This window comes from Heteronotia binoei, chromosome 6 (assembly GCF_032191835.1).
Source record: "Heteronotia binoei isolate CCM8104 ecotype False Entrance Well chromosome 6, APGP_CSIRO_Hbin_v1, whole genome shotgun sequence".
Lineage (NCBI taxonomy): Eukaryota > Metazoa > Chordata > Lepidosauria > Squamata > Gekkonidae > Heteronotia > Heteronotia binoei.
In genome coordinates this window covers 57,183,268-57,198,731 of record NC_083228.1, presented here as the reverse complement: position 1 = coordinate 57,198,731, position 15,464 = coordinate 57,183,268, and the positions used below count along the sequence as shown (strand labels likewise).

General features: G+C 39.9%; 1 protein-coding gene across 1 annotated transcript in view; it reads left to right on the top strand.

Annotated features, from left to right (window-relative positions):
* The window catches only part of INPP5F (inositol polyphosphate-5-phosphatase F), a 61,854-nt gene that overhangs the window by 35,502 nt on the left and 10,888 nt on the right, over positions 1–15,464 (top strand). The window contains exons 4-12 of the mRNA XM_060241516.1: positions 190–318; positions 3,900–4,067; positions 7,965–8,021; positions 9,184–9,382; positions 9,533–9,712; positions 11,479–11,546; positions 12,934–13,058; positions 13,470–13,547; positions 15,074–15,194. Of these exons, the coding sequence (XP_060097499.1) occupies positions 190–318; positions 3,900–4,067; positions 7,965–8,021; positions 9,184–9,382; positions 9,533–9,712; positions 11,479–11,546; positions 12,934–13,058; positions 13,470–13,547; positions 15,074–15,194 (1,125 nt within the window). The remainder of the gene's footprint in view (positions 1–189; positions 319–3,899; positions 4,068–7,964; positions 8,022–9,183; positions 9,383–9,532; positions 9,713–11,478; positions 11,547–12,933; positions 13,059–13,469; positions 13,548–15,073; positions 15,195–15,464) is intronic.

Here is a 15,464-nt window from a genome sequence, read left to right as displayed (position 1 = left end):
GTAAAGGTTGTTTGCTAAGTTTAACTGTTCTGAAATGTAAAATGCAAATATGCTACCTACATATTTGAGTGAATTTCATGTTAAATATAACTGGCCCAGATTGAAACACTGCTAATGTATCTCTTGTTTTTTTTAATACACTCACTGTTGTATCGTTATGTCTCCTAATTCTATGTTTTTATTACTTAGCTCTGTAAAAAACATCATTTTGGAATAGACAAACCAGAGAAGATTACACAGTCTCCAGATGACTCTAAATTTCTGCTGAAGACCTTCACTCAGATTAAATCAAATGTTTCTGCTTCTAATAAAAAGAAGGTGAGTTTTTTTGTGGGTGTTGCATGCATACTTTTAGCTATGAAGTGGTATGAATATTCTTGTAACCTGCTTTTCTCCAAACAATTCAGAGTAGCTTGCATATGTTTCCCAAGCCACTGTCTCTCCATTTTTTTTTAAAAAAAATCTCTTCATCTTCCCTGCTTTTTTTACTATTGTTTAGCTTTTCTTCTGCCTTCCAGAAATTCTAGAGCAGTGATACTCAGGATTGGGAACCACATGAGGCTGTTCAGAATGCTACTTATAACCTTTTTCTCACCTTGGTCTTCTTGCTGCAGAAACAATTCATCCCTTGTTTTTTGGACCACATGACACTCTTAATTCTACACACTTGTTCACTGTCCATTTCTCTACCCACCACAATATAACAAAGTTGGAGTCCAGTAGCACCTTTAAGACCAACAACGTTTTATTCACAATGTACGCTTTTGGAGAGGGCGGGATATAAATTGAAAGTAATAAATAAATAAATAAAGAAGCGCTCTTCATCAGACAATAGTATGGGATGGAATGGATCCACCACAAATTTACCTCAAATTTATGTGTACTAATGGGGGAATTTTTGTGTAGCCTGTGGAACAAATAGTGACTCCCTAGAACTGTTTCAGATTGGGAAATGACATGGGTGAAGCCTTAATCCCTTCTTTCTGTAATTCTGATCTGAATTGGACTCTGTGTGCTTGTGAATTAAGTTGCAAGCATAGAACTCCCATAGTGGTTGTGGGGGATGCAATATTGTAATGCATTAATAGATCCCAAAAAATGAGACAATGTTAAGAACGAAATTTCCAGTTTGTCAGATGTCATCTGCTCTGTGTCTTTGAATCTCCCTTTCTCAGGGCTTTTTTTTTATTAGCAGGAACTCCTTTTCATATTAGCCCGCACACCCCTGACATAGCCAATCCTTCTGGAGCTTACAGTAGGCCCTGTACTTAAGAGCCCTGTAAGCTCTTGGGGGATTGGCTACATTAGGGGTGTGTAGCCTAATATGCAGAGGAGTTCCTGCTACAAAAAAAGCCCAGGCAAAAGGAAAGTATGGATGAAATCCTTGTGCTGGTAGAGGCTCCATTGCAACTGCAAATGCATTCATAGTGGCAATGAGAGCAAAATGGGGAATTGCCCCTGTATGGAAACAACCATAGTGTTAGAGATGTATTTCAAAACATTTATTCCCCTGATACAATAGGCCCCTGTCCCTTGGGGCCATATAATCTCTAAACTGCATAATACTATATCTGAACTGAAGGTACAAGACCTTGTTTATATTTCATGGCTTACTCATACTTTTAACAACGGCTAGAGAGGAGCAGGTTGGAAGGAGGCTATTTGCAGTATGCTTGCCAATCCCCAGGTCCCAGCAGGGGTTCTTCTGCTTTCCCAGGCTCCTTCCTGCTCCCAGTCAGCTGGCCAGCGGGGGAAAGCCCTGCCCCCAGAGGACCATGTGCCTTTCTACCTCCGGAGGCTTCAGTCTCCAATTGAAAGGCTTCCTCAATCAATCAATCAACCTTTAATGGCATGTAAAAACAGGTTAAAAGGACAATGGGTTGAAAAACAGAAAATAGGTTAAAATACTGGACATCAGGATTAAAGTACATTTACATAAGATCACAGTTAAATGGGACAACAAAACTGTTTCTTGTCTTGACGAATCATTTTGGCCCAGTACAGAAATAAGGCAGTGTTTACAGTTATGTCAGGAGTAACATCCTTCAAAAGAAACTGGACCTTATCTGGATCAGCCAGACCCATCTTATTTAAAAGAATAGGATCCAAAAATCGACCACGAATACTTAGATAAAAGGGACAATACAGGAGAATATGTGAAATGGTTTCAGTAGATCCAGACTTACATGGACATAGTCTGGCCGGGTAGGGTATGTTCCTCTTGGGATGGTGCGTCTGTGTTACTTTGAAGAAGTTGACAGCAACTCGTGAGTAGAGAGGCCAATCCCTCGCTTCAGAATAGCCAGAAACGGGGGTGGGTGGGAGGAGAGGGAAACGTCTGCTGAGCACTTCATTATTCCCTATGTGGAGATAGATTCTCATAGGGTATAATGGGGAATTGATATGGAGGTTTTGGGGGCTCTGGGGGAGCTGTTTTTTGAGGTAGAGGCACCAGATTTTCAGTATAGTATCTAGTGCTTCTCCTCAAAGTACCCCCCAAGTTTCAAAACAATTGGACCAGGGGGTCCAATTCTGTGAGCCCCAAAAGAAGGTGCCAAGGCTATCCTATCTATGCCCAAACTGCCAAGCTTGTATTCTGTTAACCCTATCCTTCATTATTTCCTATGGAAGGAAGACATTTAAAAAGGTGTGTTGTCTCTTTAAATGTGATGGCTAGAACTCCCTTGGAGTTCTATTATGCTTGTCACACCCTTGTTCCTGACTCCACCCCAATGTCTCCTGGCTCCACCCCCAAAGTCTCCAGATATTTCTTGAATTGGACTTGGCAACCCTAATTTGCAGGCAGGAAATAATAATAATAATAATATAATAATAAATTTTATTTCTACCCCGCCCTCCCCGCTAAGCGGCTCAGGGCGGCTAACAGTGAATAGTATATTAACATAAATAGTAAAACATTAGATTAACATTTAAAATTAAAAATATAAAAACCCGTTAATTCAGTTAAAACACTTAATTTACATTACATTATATATATATATCTGGCAGTAATGGCTGTTCTGGCGCTGATGCTGCCAGTTTAAATGGTGTTAAAGATGGCGGTTCTTCATTCATTGCAACTCAGCAGTCCGTATCACTATAGGCGCATCTAAAAAGGGCAGTCTTGCAGGCCCTGCAGAACTGGTCGAGGTTCCGCAGGGCCCGCACCTCCTCCGGGAGCTGGTTCCACAGTGCAGGTGCCGCAACTGAAAAGGCTCGCACCCTGGTGCTTTGGAGCCTGGCCTCTCTCGGCCCAGGGATGGTCATTTTGTTTTTACTTGCTGACCTCAGTGCCCTCTGGGGTTCATACGGGGAGAGACGGTCCCTTAGGTAGGCAGGTCCTCGGCCATATAGGGCTTTAAAGGTAATAACCAACACTTTGTACTGGACTCGGTAGATAACCGGCAGCAAGTGCAGTCCGCGCAGCCCCGGCTGTATGTGCTCCCATTTCGGGAGCCCCAGTAGCAGCCTGGCCGCCGCATTCTGCACTAGCTGCAGCTTCCGAGTCCGGCACAGAGGTAGCCCCAAGTAGAGGGCATTACAGTAGTCCAATCTTGAGGTGACCGTTGCATGGATCACTGTTGCGAGGTCGCGGCGTTCCAGGAAGGGGGCCAACTGCCTTGCCCGCTTCAGATATATTTCAGTATATTTCAGTATAGTTCTCTGATCAAAATGTCCCCTCCCCCCCCCCAACATGTTAGCTTCATATTCCAATGAGATCCATTGAGGACCTAGCCTGTGAGAGATTAGTGAGATACATATGTTTCCATTAAAACTAGTACAAAAGCTACTGTAAAGAATTTTATTTCTGGTTAAGAAAGAACACTAGAGTTAATTATCTGAAGTAATGGTTCTTTCTACTCAGTACATAATATCTCTTCTGATATCTGCTTTTTTAGGTCAAAGAAAGTAAAGAGAAGGAGAGACTAGAAAGGAGGCTGCTAGAAGAATTATTGAAAATGTTTATGGACTCGGATTCTTTTTATTACTCTTCGAGTTACGACTTAACAAACTCTGTGCAAAGGCAAAGTGCATGTGAGAAGGCCAACTTGCCGCTTTGGAAGAAGGTAAGTATGTGTTGTCAAAAAGTTCTATCTTTTGAGATAGTCATCAAACAAATGTGTGTATATGAACAAAGCAGGAGTCAAGTTTCACCTTTAAGACCAACCAAGTTTTATTCAGAACATAAGCTTACGTTCTGAATAAAACTTGGTTGGTCTTAAAGGTGACACTTGACTCCTGCTTTGTTCAACTGCTTCAGACCAACACGGCTGCCCACTTGGATCTATCTAAATGTGTGTATATATTTCTAATGGTTATGTCTGGCTTTAAAACCACAGTTTGTTTCCCTGTTTGGTGTTCTTGCCAAAAATGTAAAGAGTTGGGAAGTTTGTTTATTATTATAGCAGTCCTTAGACCAGCCATACAGAAGGAAAATGCAAATATACAAAGTTCTGAGATTTTAAAATACTGAATTTTTTTTTAAAAGTTTAAATTTTGTTCAACATCTGGTTACTATAACTGCATACTATCTAACTACCATGCAGTTTCTGTAACTTGAGTATCACGATAAGGAAACTGGCTACTTGGTAGGTAACCTTGGGGTATCTTATCAGATAGAAGAAACTCAGGTTTAGCTTTTTCTGGAAGGCTTAGTTTTTTTCAGTTAGCGGGGTGATGATCTCTTTACATTCCACCTCAGTGTTTTCCAAAGTGGGCGATATTGCCCCCTGGGGGGCACTGGAACAATCCAGGGGGGCGGTAGTAGACTTGGGTGCAATTGGGGGGTGGTGAATAAAAATAAGGGGGTGGTGGAAGCATAAAGGGAGAAGAGAAGAGGGTGGGAGGTGTCAAAACAACATGTTTCTGGGAGGAGTCCAGAATTTCTAATTTAGAGAAATATTCCAGTTAACAAAAATAGAGGGTTCCTTTTTGTCTATTTAGTGCAATTTCACCCAATTAGACTAGTAAAGAGGACCAGAACTCTTTCCAATTAAAAGATAAGAAGGATGCAGTTTATTTACAAGGCAGACAAACAAGAAAGACAGAAACAAAAAACCTTACTAGTCTATCCTAGCCAATACTTGCTATAGCTAGCAGCTTCTCAAGGTTGCTTGCAGTTTCTCTCTCAGCAATACAGTTCAGGTCAGGACAGTGGAAGCACTGAGGCAATTACACAAACTTCTCTGAAGTGTTTCAACCTGTAGCTTGCTCCTCACAAGGTTTTCTGCAAAGTGTCAAGCTTCTTACAGTACTCTGGTTACCAGGTGGTTGCGTCTATTGATTTCAACCAAGCACAATGCCCCAGACACAGAGTCCGATTTCCCAATCATCTTACGTGGCTCTCAAACTCCTCAGCAGGGCTTCCCTCTGATTTTACACTATTTGCCCCAGGGCTGCAGCTAGCATCTGCTTTTTCGTGACACAAACTGGGTTTTAGAGGTTTCTGTTTGCGGCGCAAAAAAGCTGAAGCTAGCTGCAGCCCCAGGGCAGATAGTGTGAAATCAGAGGAGCTCGGGAGCGGTGTAAGACGAGTGGGAAATCAGTCAGAGTGTCTTCTCAGGGTTGCCCCTAAAATTTTATTTTTCATTTCCCTGACTTTCCCTGACCGCCATTCAAATATAACTACAAGTTAAAAAATGAATAGGTTGTGTTGCATTAATACAAGACTTAATGAAATGTTCTACTCTACTACACAAGTATCAACTGCTAAAATATTTGTCAAAGTAAGAGATTTAATATCAGCTTCTTTCAACATTAACTGCAGCAACATCTGTTTTGCAATTGAACGAAAAATTACACCAAGATGCAAACTTCAACTCAAGTAAACTCTGAATGCTGACAAGTAGAAACTTTCCAAAGCTGGGAAAGTTTCACTTTCACTTTCTGGTTCCAGAAAGTGTAATGAGCAGATCAGCTAGAAAGGAGGTGGAGTTTTTGCAATCTAGAGAAGCAGACAACTCTCTTTTGCAACCTTTATGCATGGGAGAAGTCAGGAAAAAAGGTGAGAGAGCTGGTACTCTGTAAACTCCAGCAGGAACAATCACATTCGCAAAATTTACTTTGCGTGGTGCAGAGTAGAAAGTGCTAGTTGTCTGTGAAATCCAACAACGGCAAAACCCATTTGCAACTCTGTGCTGGGTTTAGCAGGAGATAAAACGTCCATTCCATACACAAGCATGACCTGGAAACATGCTTATTTTTATATGTAAGTTAAATGCAGTACTAGCAGGTAGGGATGAAAACAGATGTTTAAAGTTTGTGTATTGCTAAACGTTTAAACTAGCCTTGCTTTGCCAATGCTACAGGCAGACCTTGGAAATCATGCAGGTACAGAGCTCAACAAACACATTAGGCTGGTTGTTGGGGGTGGAGCTGAGAAAAAGGTGGAACTGGGAAAGGGCATCATTAAGTTTTCTTGTATTCTGCTACTTCCTGTTGGCCCAAGAACAGATCATTCTCTTGCAGCAGCAGGTCAAAAATCCACTGCTTGAATATATTTTAATCTCAATTTCCCTGACTTTCCCTGACCAATTTCCATTTCCCTGACTTTCCAGAAAGTGGCAACCCTGCTTCTGCAGGGCCAGTGCATGGGAGTAGGTGGGTAAGCGACTGCCTAGAGTGCCACCCTCCCAGGGGTCGCTGCTGGGCACCCCTTTACTCCCCCTTCCCTTGTGGCATGATTGTGCCAGCCAGCAGGCAAGCCAAGAGCCCCAGGCAGTGCTACCACGCTGCTGCTTTTCTTCGCAGGGCAAACATTGCCTGCGCTTGTTGGAGGCTTCCAAGGAAGCCTCGAGCACCCCTTTTACCACTGCCTGCTGCTTTCAGGTTGAAAGCGGCTGGGCGGTGGCACCTTCCCATTGTGTGTGTTAGAGCTGACAAGGGGAGGGTGGATAGTAATTATAAAGAAATTTCAAAAATTGTCTGTGTATGGGAATGTTACTATGGTTAATTTTATAAAATAATTTTAGAATTTCAAGCTTCAGAGTGTCTTCTTTACAACATCTTTGTTTAATCTGTATGCAAATATGTCATTGAAACTTTTAGTCCACTTCTTGAAGGTAGATTTCCAAGGGGGGCACTGCATAACTTTTTTTCCTGAAAAGGGGGCATTAGGCCAAATAAGTTTGAGAACCTCTGTTCTCCCTTATAACATTTAAAAACATGGGCTGTGTAGTCTCAACCTTCCTTAACGGACAGGTACAAAGCCTTTTTGTGAAAGGAGTATTCTTATATTTCCCTTCAAGTACTGCAGAAGGGAGGGCAGAGCACCTTGCCAGAGTGAAAGCTCTTCTAAACACTTTTACTTCCAAAGACGTTAAATGGTTCCACTGTGGTTTTGATGCTTGCCCTCATCATAGTATTTTGTAAGCTAGAGAGAGTGGTTTGGCATTCTATAGCTCCAATTCTCTGCTTAACTAATTTTTTTTTAAAAAAATCAAACTGTTTCAGAATCAATATAACAAAATCATATAAAATAATGATATATTAAATATATCTGCAAACTATCAACATAGGTAACAATAAATGAAAAAGTAAGACATGAAATTATATGACTGCTGAGAATACAGTTCACCAATACTAGACTGTAAGACATACTCAAAGTTAAAATAAGACATTGTTTTAGTTTAGAAATATAGCATTTTGTGGTACATTTTTTTGACTGGTCATAGGATAAGAGCCCCTGGGGAGAGGGGACAACCAATTCTCAACAGATAACTCTGAACAGACTTACCAGTTTGATTGGAAATTGTCACAGTGTATCAGAGGGAGCAAACCTTGTGGGTTAAGATTTCCCTTTAGCCTATATATAGGTAGAATACAGAGCCAGGCCTTGTCTTTTAGACAACCTGTCTCCAGTCTTACCTGGCATTTGACACACATCTAGGGACCAGGAGTTCGGAAGATGCCTTGATACTCTAAATATTATTTGAAAAATTCACTTAGAAATGTGTAACTTTCAGGTTGATGACAGATTCTTTTGGAACAAACACATGGTTCAAGATCTGATCAATATTGGGGTGAGTGTTTTTTTATTGTAAAGCTTGTACATTCTTAAAATGATTTCTATTACTTTTTATCAGTCTCCAAGTACCGTTCTTGTGGGACTTATTAAACTAACAAACAAAGAAAATGGCTATGGAAGTATGCATTAGAGTAGAAGAAAACTTAAATAGATTAAAAAAATTTCTTTCAGTGACCAAGTGCAGACATAATGCAAGCTTCCTGTAAATTGTAGCTTGAGAATTAGAATCCAGTGTTGTAATGAGCACATGGTCAACCCTCCTCCCCTCTACCAAGTGGTTTCTCAGTGTAGCGACCATATTTACTAGTGCTGGATAGGTCATGATTCTTTGGTAGGCCAAATTGTGCTTGACATTACAATTCCATGAGTGGAAGTCCAGATGTCTAATTTGACCTTATGAAGCAGCTGTAGGATGAGGCAGGATCTCGATTATGGCCATGTTGCTTCTTAAATGCTTCTTGTGCCATTTTTCCCAATGAGAAATGGCTCATCATAATCCAAAATATTCTTGTCTCTCTTCCCCTCACCACTGCGGAGCTTAAAGCATTGTGGGAGGGGGACATTTCTGATTAGGGAAGTGCCATACAAGAGTGGGAAGTGTCCCCCCTCCAGTACCACAACCCCAATCGATTGAGTGCTGAGTGCTGTTTTTTTTAACAGCAATAATGCATACTTGGAGCCAGTCACAGTAGTTTGGACATCCTATGTTCAAGAGAAATGCTCATGACTGCATCATTTCAGCTAGAAAGAGGGAGTTAGCTTGGAGGCTAAGGTCAGGAAACCGTTGTCCTTCCAAAACAACATATTTGAATTCTTTATCCTAGAATAGCAACTGAACAATTATTTGGTATGCCTCTTTCATTAGATTTTAAACACAGGCCATCCAAGATCATCTTTGAACACTTTGTTAAAGGAGTCAAAGTTTCTTGTACAGATGAGTTAAGTAGCTGTTAGGATCAAATAGGCAGACATCCTTATTAAATTGCTTCATTCTAAGTGGCTGTTGGGCTAGCTGACTCCTGTTGAATTTTCTGTGCATGCACAGCTTTTTTTTTTTAAACACCTAAGAGCTCTTTGAATAACACTGGTGTAGAAATGCTTCTGTTTGTATACAGAACATTGGTGTAGGTGTAAATTTCTATGTTAAAACTTTACAGAATTGTGAAGTGGATTTTTGGATTACCCCAGTCATACAGGGATTTGTACAGATTGAAGAGCTTGTAGTTAATTATAGCGAAGCTTCAGATGAAGAGAAAAGCAGTCCTGAGACACCACCTCAGGAGTCCATTTGTGTGGATGACATTCACCCATGTTTTCTTGTGGCACTTATCTCCCGTAGAAGCCGCCATAGAGCTGGTAAGCATCTGAAATGCTTCAAGATACCCTAATTATTTAAACTATTTTTTTTAAAAAAACCATTTAGTTACATGGAAAATATCTTGCTATTACTGTTCAGATCCTTGTACAAGCTTTAGCCCCCTTCACTGAGCATTGTTTGTTTTGTAGGGATGCGTTACAAACGAAGAGGGGTTGATAAAAATGGGAATGTGGCAAATTATGTAGAGACAGAACAACTGATTCATGTCCATAACCACACCCTCTCATTTGTTCAAACAAGAGGCTCTGTGCCTGTGTTCTGGAGCCAGGTTGGTTATAGATACAACCCCCGGCCACGATTGGACAAATGTAAGTAACACAATACTCATCATTTGTGCTATTTTTACAATATTGTTTGGATTTAAGATTTTATTACTGACTTTATTCCTCTTCCTGCTGCAGTAGAGGTGATTGTTTACGCTCCTTTTACATATATCTGGGATGATATGATTGCTCTCATGCTCCAGGATCTAGAAAGCTTCCACTCACATGGCTCAGTTTTATGTGATATTTGAGTAACATACTTCTCAAATGGTTAGTTGCTGCTTATTCTGCAAACTTGCAGGTTCTGTGAGTGGAGTCAGTCCTTTGCTGTAGCCCCATAAAAGGCCATTCCTGAGGGTAAGAGAACTGCTGAATGGCATGAGTGTAGGGGCTACAGCAAGAAGGGGGAATCAGCAGAAATGTTTTCCCCAACACTTGGGCATGAGGGTTTGGTCTCCTCAGAGCTTCACTTGCCCACCTGAGGGAGATTTCTGCTGAGGACAGTGAGGGAGGATCTTGCTGCTGGTGTCATGTGGCTCAGGTTATAGGGGAGGTCACATGATACTATCAACAAGATCATTCCCTGCTGCCCTGGTACTGGCGCACTGCAGTGAGACATGGGGGCAGGGCATTCAGGTAAAATTACCTGCTTCAATTAAATAAAAATTCTTGGCTATGGCCCTGAATTCTATCATCTTGCTAGAAATTCTACCATTTTTCTTGGTTTTGTTATCTCTTTACTAGGCTGAAGACCCGAACCAGACCCAAACTGGAGCCAAAGTTCAATCCAAACTTTGGCTGGTTCAGAAACCCCAAACTGAGGTTCAGGGAAAAGGAGCCTTTCCCAAACAGGGGGGGCCCTGAACAAGTTCAGGGCAGACTTTGCTTAGGCGTTCGGTTTGGCCCACCCAGTTCACAACCTGGGTTTTCCTGGTCTGTGCCCATCCCTATACATATTTGTAATTTGTAGTACTTGATGATTCAGTTCATCTAAACGGTAAGTAGAATTGAGGTCATTGCCATTACTTGAGCAGAGAAGCTATTTTTAAAGAATTTGTAAGGATCACTTTGTTATTGAGCCAGGCCTTGAACCATCTATCTCAATAAAACCAATCTGAAAAATCTGTGCCTTTGGTTCTCTTGGAAGATTGCATGGAGATCACTTACTAGGATTGGAAGTTCAAGAAGAAAAGCCATGATAACTCAGTCACTGTGTTATAGTTTGTCAGTTGACTTTTCAGAACAGAGAGCTTCTCAACTAAGAGGGAAATCAAGTATTTACTTTTTTTAGCTTTCTTAAATAAAGAAAATGCAAATGTTAAAAATTCTAAATCACATTTTTACCCAAGGTATTTTTGGTGGGCCTTCAAATAACTATTGACTGTCTTGAATTTAGCTGTTAACAGTTCCTAGCATATTCTAAAGGTACATCTGCACAAGGCTTCAGAGAAAGCGGATGTCTTTATAAGTAGAGTGGGGTAGGACAGATATTCATGACAGCTGGCTGTTTTAACAGCTTTGCACTGTATGCATAATCAGGATGAGGTATCATCATGCAGTTGTGGTGTACCCCACAATAAGGATTTTCAGGCCACTTTTTGAAACAGTCCAGTGTCTCGTACTGCAAAGATAATTTCTCTTGGAAAGAGAGTCCGATGATACTATTTTGCCAGTACTCTTCACAGAACATATTTAGAAATAATTTGCTCTTGTTCTTTGAGATCTGTGCATATGCTTAATTGTTGTGTGGCTGTGCAATAAGTGCATCTATTAATTCTCCAAACCATATGTTCCATGTCTCTTTGCTTCAGGTGAAAAGGAAACCATTTCATATTTTCGTGCACATTTTGAGGAGCAGTTGAAAATTTACACAAAACAGGTTGGTTTCAAATAAGATTCAAATGCAGAACCTTCAAATGTAGTCTGTAATTCTTTAGAATATATTTTTGGGAAAAATTTCAGAATTTCAATGATTTGTAAATTCAGACGTTTACCTCAATTTTTGATTTGAAATTATAATCTTGAATTCAGGAAGAGACCCACCAAGACAAGATTATAAGCAGTTACACAAAATCAAGAATATACCAAGACTGATCTATCACTGACTTAGTGGAGTACATAGAATGTGTGAGGTGTGTATTGACTTTGCATGGGGACCACCTCTTCCTTTCCACAAGACTGGCCTTTTGCTCTCATGACTCCATAAGTTATCTAAGGGAAAGTAATTACTTGATTAGAGTTTCTCCCTCCCTTTATGGGTTATCTTGGCTGCCTACAGTCTCTATGTAATTTGAGTCGTAAGTCTATAGAAATCCAGTCACCTAATGATGGACAAATGCATTCAAGCTTCTTAAGCATCCGGCTAAGAGTAAACTCTTGCAGCTGAAGAGGCTGTATTGTCTTCCTGTCTCGAATGCTGAAGAACTATCCCATAGAGGAAAAGATTCTGTACCTATGATTTTTCTCCCCCAGCAATATGCCATAGCTGGTCCATAATGTGGGATTATGATGTCATAATATGTTGGCTTTGTAAGAGCAGTATATACTGATTTACTTACCTACAGCTGGAAACATATGAATTCTCCTGAGCTAGGCATATTTGCCATTTTTTAATAACACCCCCCCTTAAATGTGTAATCTCTTTGCAAACAATTGGTGTTGGCTTTATACATATCAGTATTTTTAAAACATGTTAGATTTTCAATATATAACACAATACAAAATATAGCACAATGTAACAATATTTCATTCTCTCAGCTACAGAAAGAAAGACACATTATAATAACTCATAAATGCAAAAGGAAATGCTTTCTGTTATTCCAGAACATTACAAACAATGCCTGACGTTCAGTACATTTAACTCAATATTGACAATTATTTCTGTTATCAATTAGTAATAAAGCAGAGTTCCAGAAACAGTAGAGCCATTCATTCTGAGTTACCTAGCTTTTCCCATTTTGTAGTTATTGCCAATTTAGCAGTGGTAAGTTGGCACAAAACCAGTTCTGTATCTGACAGAGCACCATGTCCTTTTAAAATAACCCAACAAAATTACTTTTGAATCAGGGCATATTGTAATACACTGTTTTGTTAACAAACTGAATTAGTTTTCAGGAAGGATTGCATTTCTAACACACCCAAAGTATGTTTTAAAAATCTGCCATAAATAAGCCACATCACCAACACTCATCTCTCATATTTTTGCATATAGTGAAAGCCTGTGCAGAGTGAGTAATTTATATTTTTATTTACTTAACATTAAACAGGTTATCATTAACTTGGTGGACCAAGCTGGACGGGAAAAAACTATTGGTGATGCTTTTCTTAAACAAGTTTTGCTGTATAATAATCCAAGCCTTACATATGTTTCATTTGACTTCCATGAACACTGGTAAGATGGTAACCAGTTCATTCCTATAAATTAACATGTTGCATCATAAAGTTCTTCATATGTGCTTTTTATAAGCTGCAGTAATTCAGAACTAGGTTTTACAGCTTGAGCTGTCTAGTTCTTTCAAATGCTTTTGTTGATTCAGGATTTCAAGTTTTTAATACACTGCTGTTTTGCAAAATGTCATTATAAAAGCCCTTGATATTTGGCTTTCTTTCTAAGAGTTTACCAAGTGAAATGAAAAGATTCAGCGGCTTTTTCAACAAAAATGTGTATGAGGCTTATTATAGTGGGAAACACAAAGGATATAATTTTGATTTTCAGACTTCCTGTGATCATAATTGAGTAGTGTCTGTATACACTCATCTATCAATAAAACTCACAGTTAACTGTTTTCTTTCTATTTTTTAGCCGTGGAATGAAGTTTGAAAATGTTCAAACACTAACAGATGCCATATCAGACATTATTACTGATATGAAGTGGTGCTGGTAGGTATTCATATGGGGCCTTGACTCTGAATAGAGAAAACTATATGGACTATTACTTAATGATGGGTGTTAATCTTTTTTGTGTGTGCTACGTTTAAAATAGGGTATGGTGCATGAGGGGGGCAGAGAGCCTGAAAAAAATGGAGCAGCGCTGGGGAAGGCACCACGACAGCCTTGACTTTCACCCAGTACAGTATGATTCAGTTGCACTGTAGCATGGGTAATATGTTATGTGTAAACTGGTAGGACTGGGCTTGTTTCAGTAGCCCCACCTACTTTGGTCAAGTTTGACTCTTATTGCTATAGTGTTGTTGGATTACAGTGGATGGGGGTATTCAAGTACACTCTTCTTCAGGCTGCCACTTTTGTTTGCTTGGTTCCTGGTAAGGCCTTCCCAATTCACAATGGCAACAATCCAAAAATGTTTTTCAGTTTTATTTTAGTATATTTTTCCTCCTTTTGGTTCCAACAATTGCTTACCCATTTGCTCCTCTTATTGACTTATTAATTTTCCACAGAGTAATAAAACTGGAATTTTGAGGTAATTTTGGTTTTTTCTATATAATAAAAGTTTTCAGATAGTTCTTTCCGTTAGGCCCTTCCAAATCCTATCTGGATTAAAAAAGCTGTCACTAAAATATAAGACATACCTACCAAGAGTTGGCATTTTTTATTTTTGTTCGCTGCTGCTGTGGTTCTCCTTGCCTTATACTTAAAATGACACACATGTCCCTCCAAATCCAAGGTTGCTTTTCTTTTCATCCTCACCCCTCTCTCCATGTTCTGGAGCACTGTACCTTCATTTTTTTTTTTTTTACACCTTGAAGCTTGCTCATTAATAAGTGGCCAGAATTCACAGACGAATCCCAGAACTGTGGTGTAAGAAGTTACTATACTACTGTTATGGGAATTTCTTAGAACATATGCATCTGGATGTCTCCCTAAGATGAAACTGACTCTGTTGAAGTGTTGTAAGGACAAGCCAAAAGAGAGTGTTCTCACTCTCAGACAAATGGATGATTGAGCTATGTATTTAGAGGGCTATCTCTGCTTTCCTAATCATGGGCGGGAAATACAATTTATGAGTAATTTTCAATACCTCCTGTGATGTCCAAAATTCTTTCCACATGGACATGAGCACCTTCCCACATGGAGGTAAGCACTGGAGCCAGGTGTCTTCCACTTAAAAAAACCCCCAGCAAAACCACTAATTAGGGTTTGTAGAATCTTTCGGGATCAAGTGCCGTGTTCTACTGGAGAAAGTTTTCCTTCCAGACGTTTCGTTCTCAGCTGCGGAGAACATCCTCAGTGGCGTTGCAGCCGGAGCAGGCGCTCAGACCTTCTTGGCTGCTGTGCATTGAGTGAGCAGCCGGAGCAGGCGCTCAGACCTTCTTGGCTGCTGTGCATTTCTCCAGTAGAACACGGCACTTGATCCCAAAAGATTCTACAAACCCTAATGATGTTACCAGCCGTGAAAACCTGAAATCTTTGAAAACCACTAATGTTTGCTTTCTTTTTTTTGGAAGGGTGGACCAAGCTGGCGTTATTTGTAAGCAGGAAGGAATTTTCCGAGTTAACTGTATGGATTGTTTGGATCGAACCAATGTTGTTCAGGCTGCTATTGCTCGTGTAGTTATGGAACAGCAGGTATTGTGACTGTAATGATAATGGAACAAAACCCTTGTCAAGGAGAACAGTGTAAATTTGTCAGTTTAGTTGTTGATGGCTCATAACAATAAGGCCAATAAGGAAATGTATGTATGATCTCTTAGTTATTAAATTGCTTCAGAATAAAACTGCTATAAAGCATAACATTATTCAAGAAAATGCTGGTTCTAAGGATGCCAGAAATATTTCTCTTGGTATGGCTATAGAGGCAACACTAGCTTGTAAATTTAAAGCTCAAATTTTGAACTT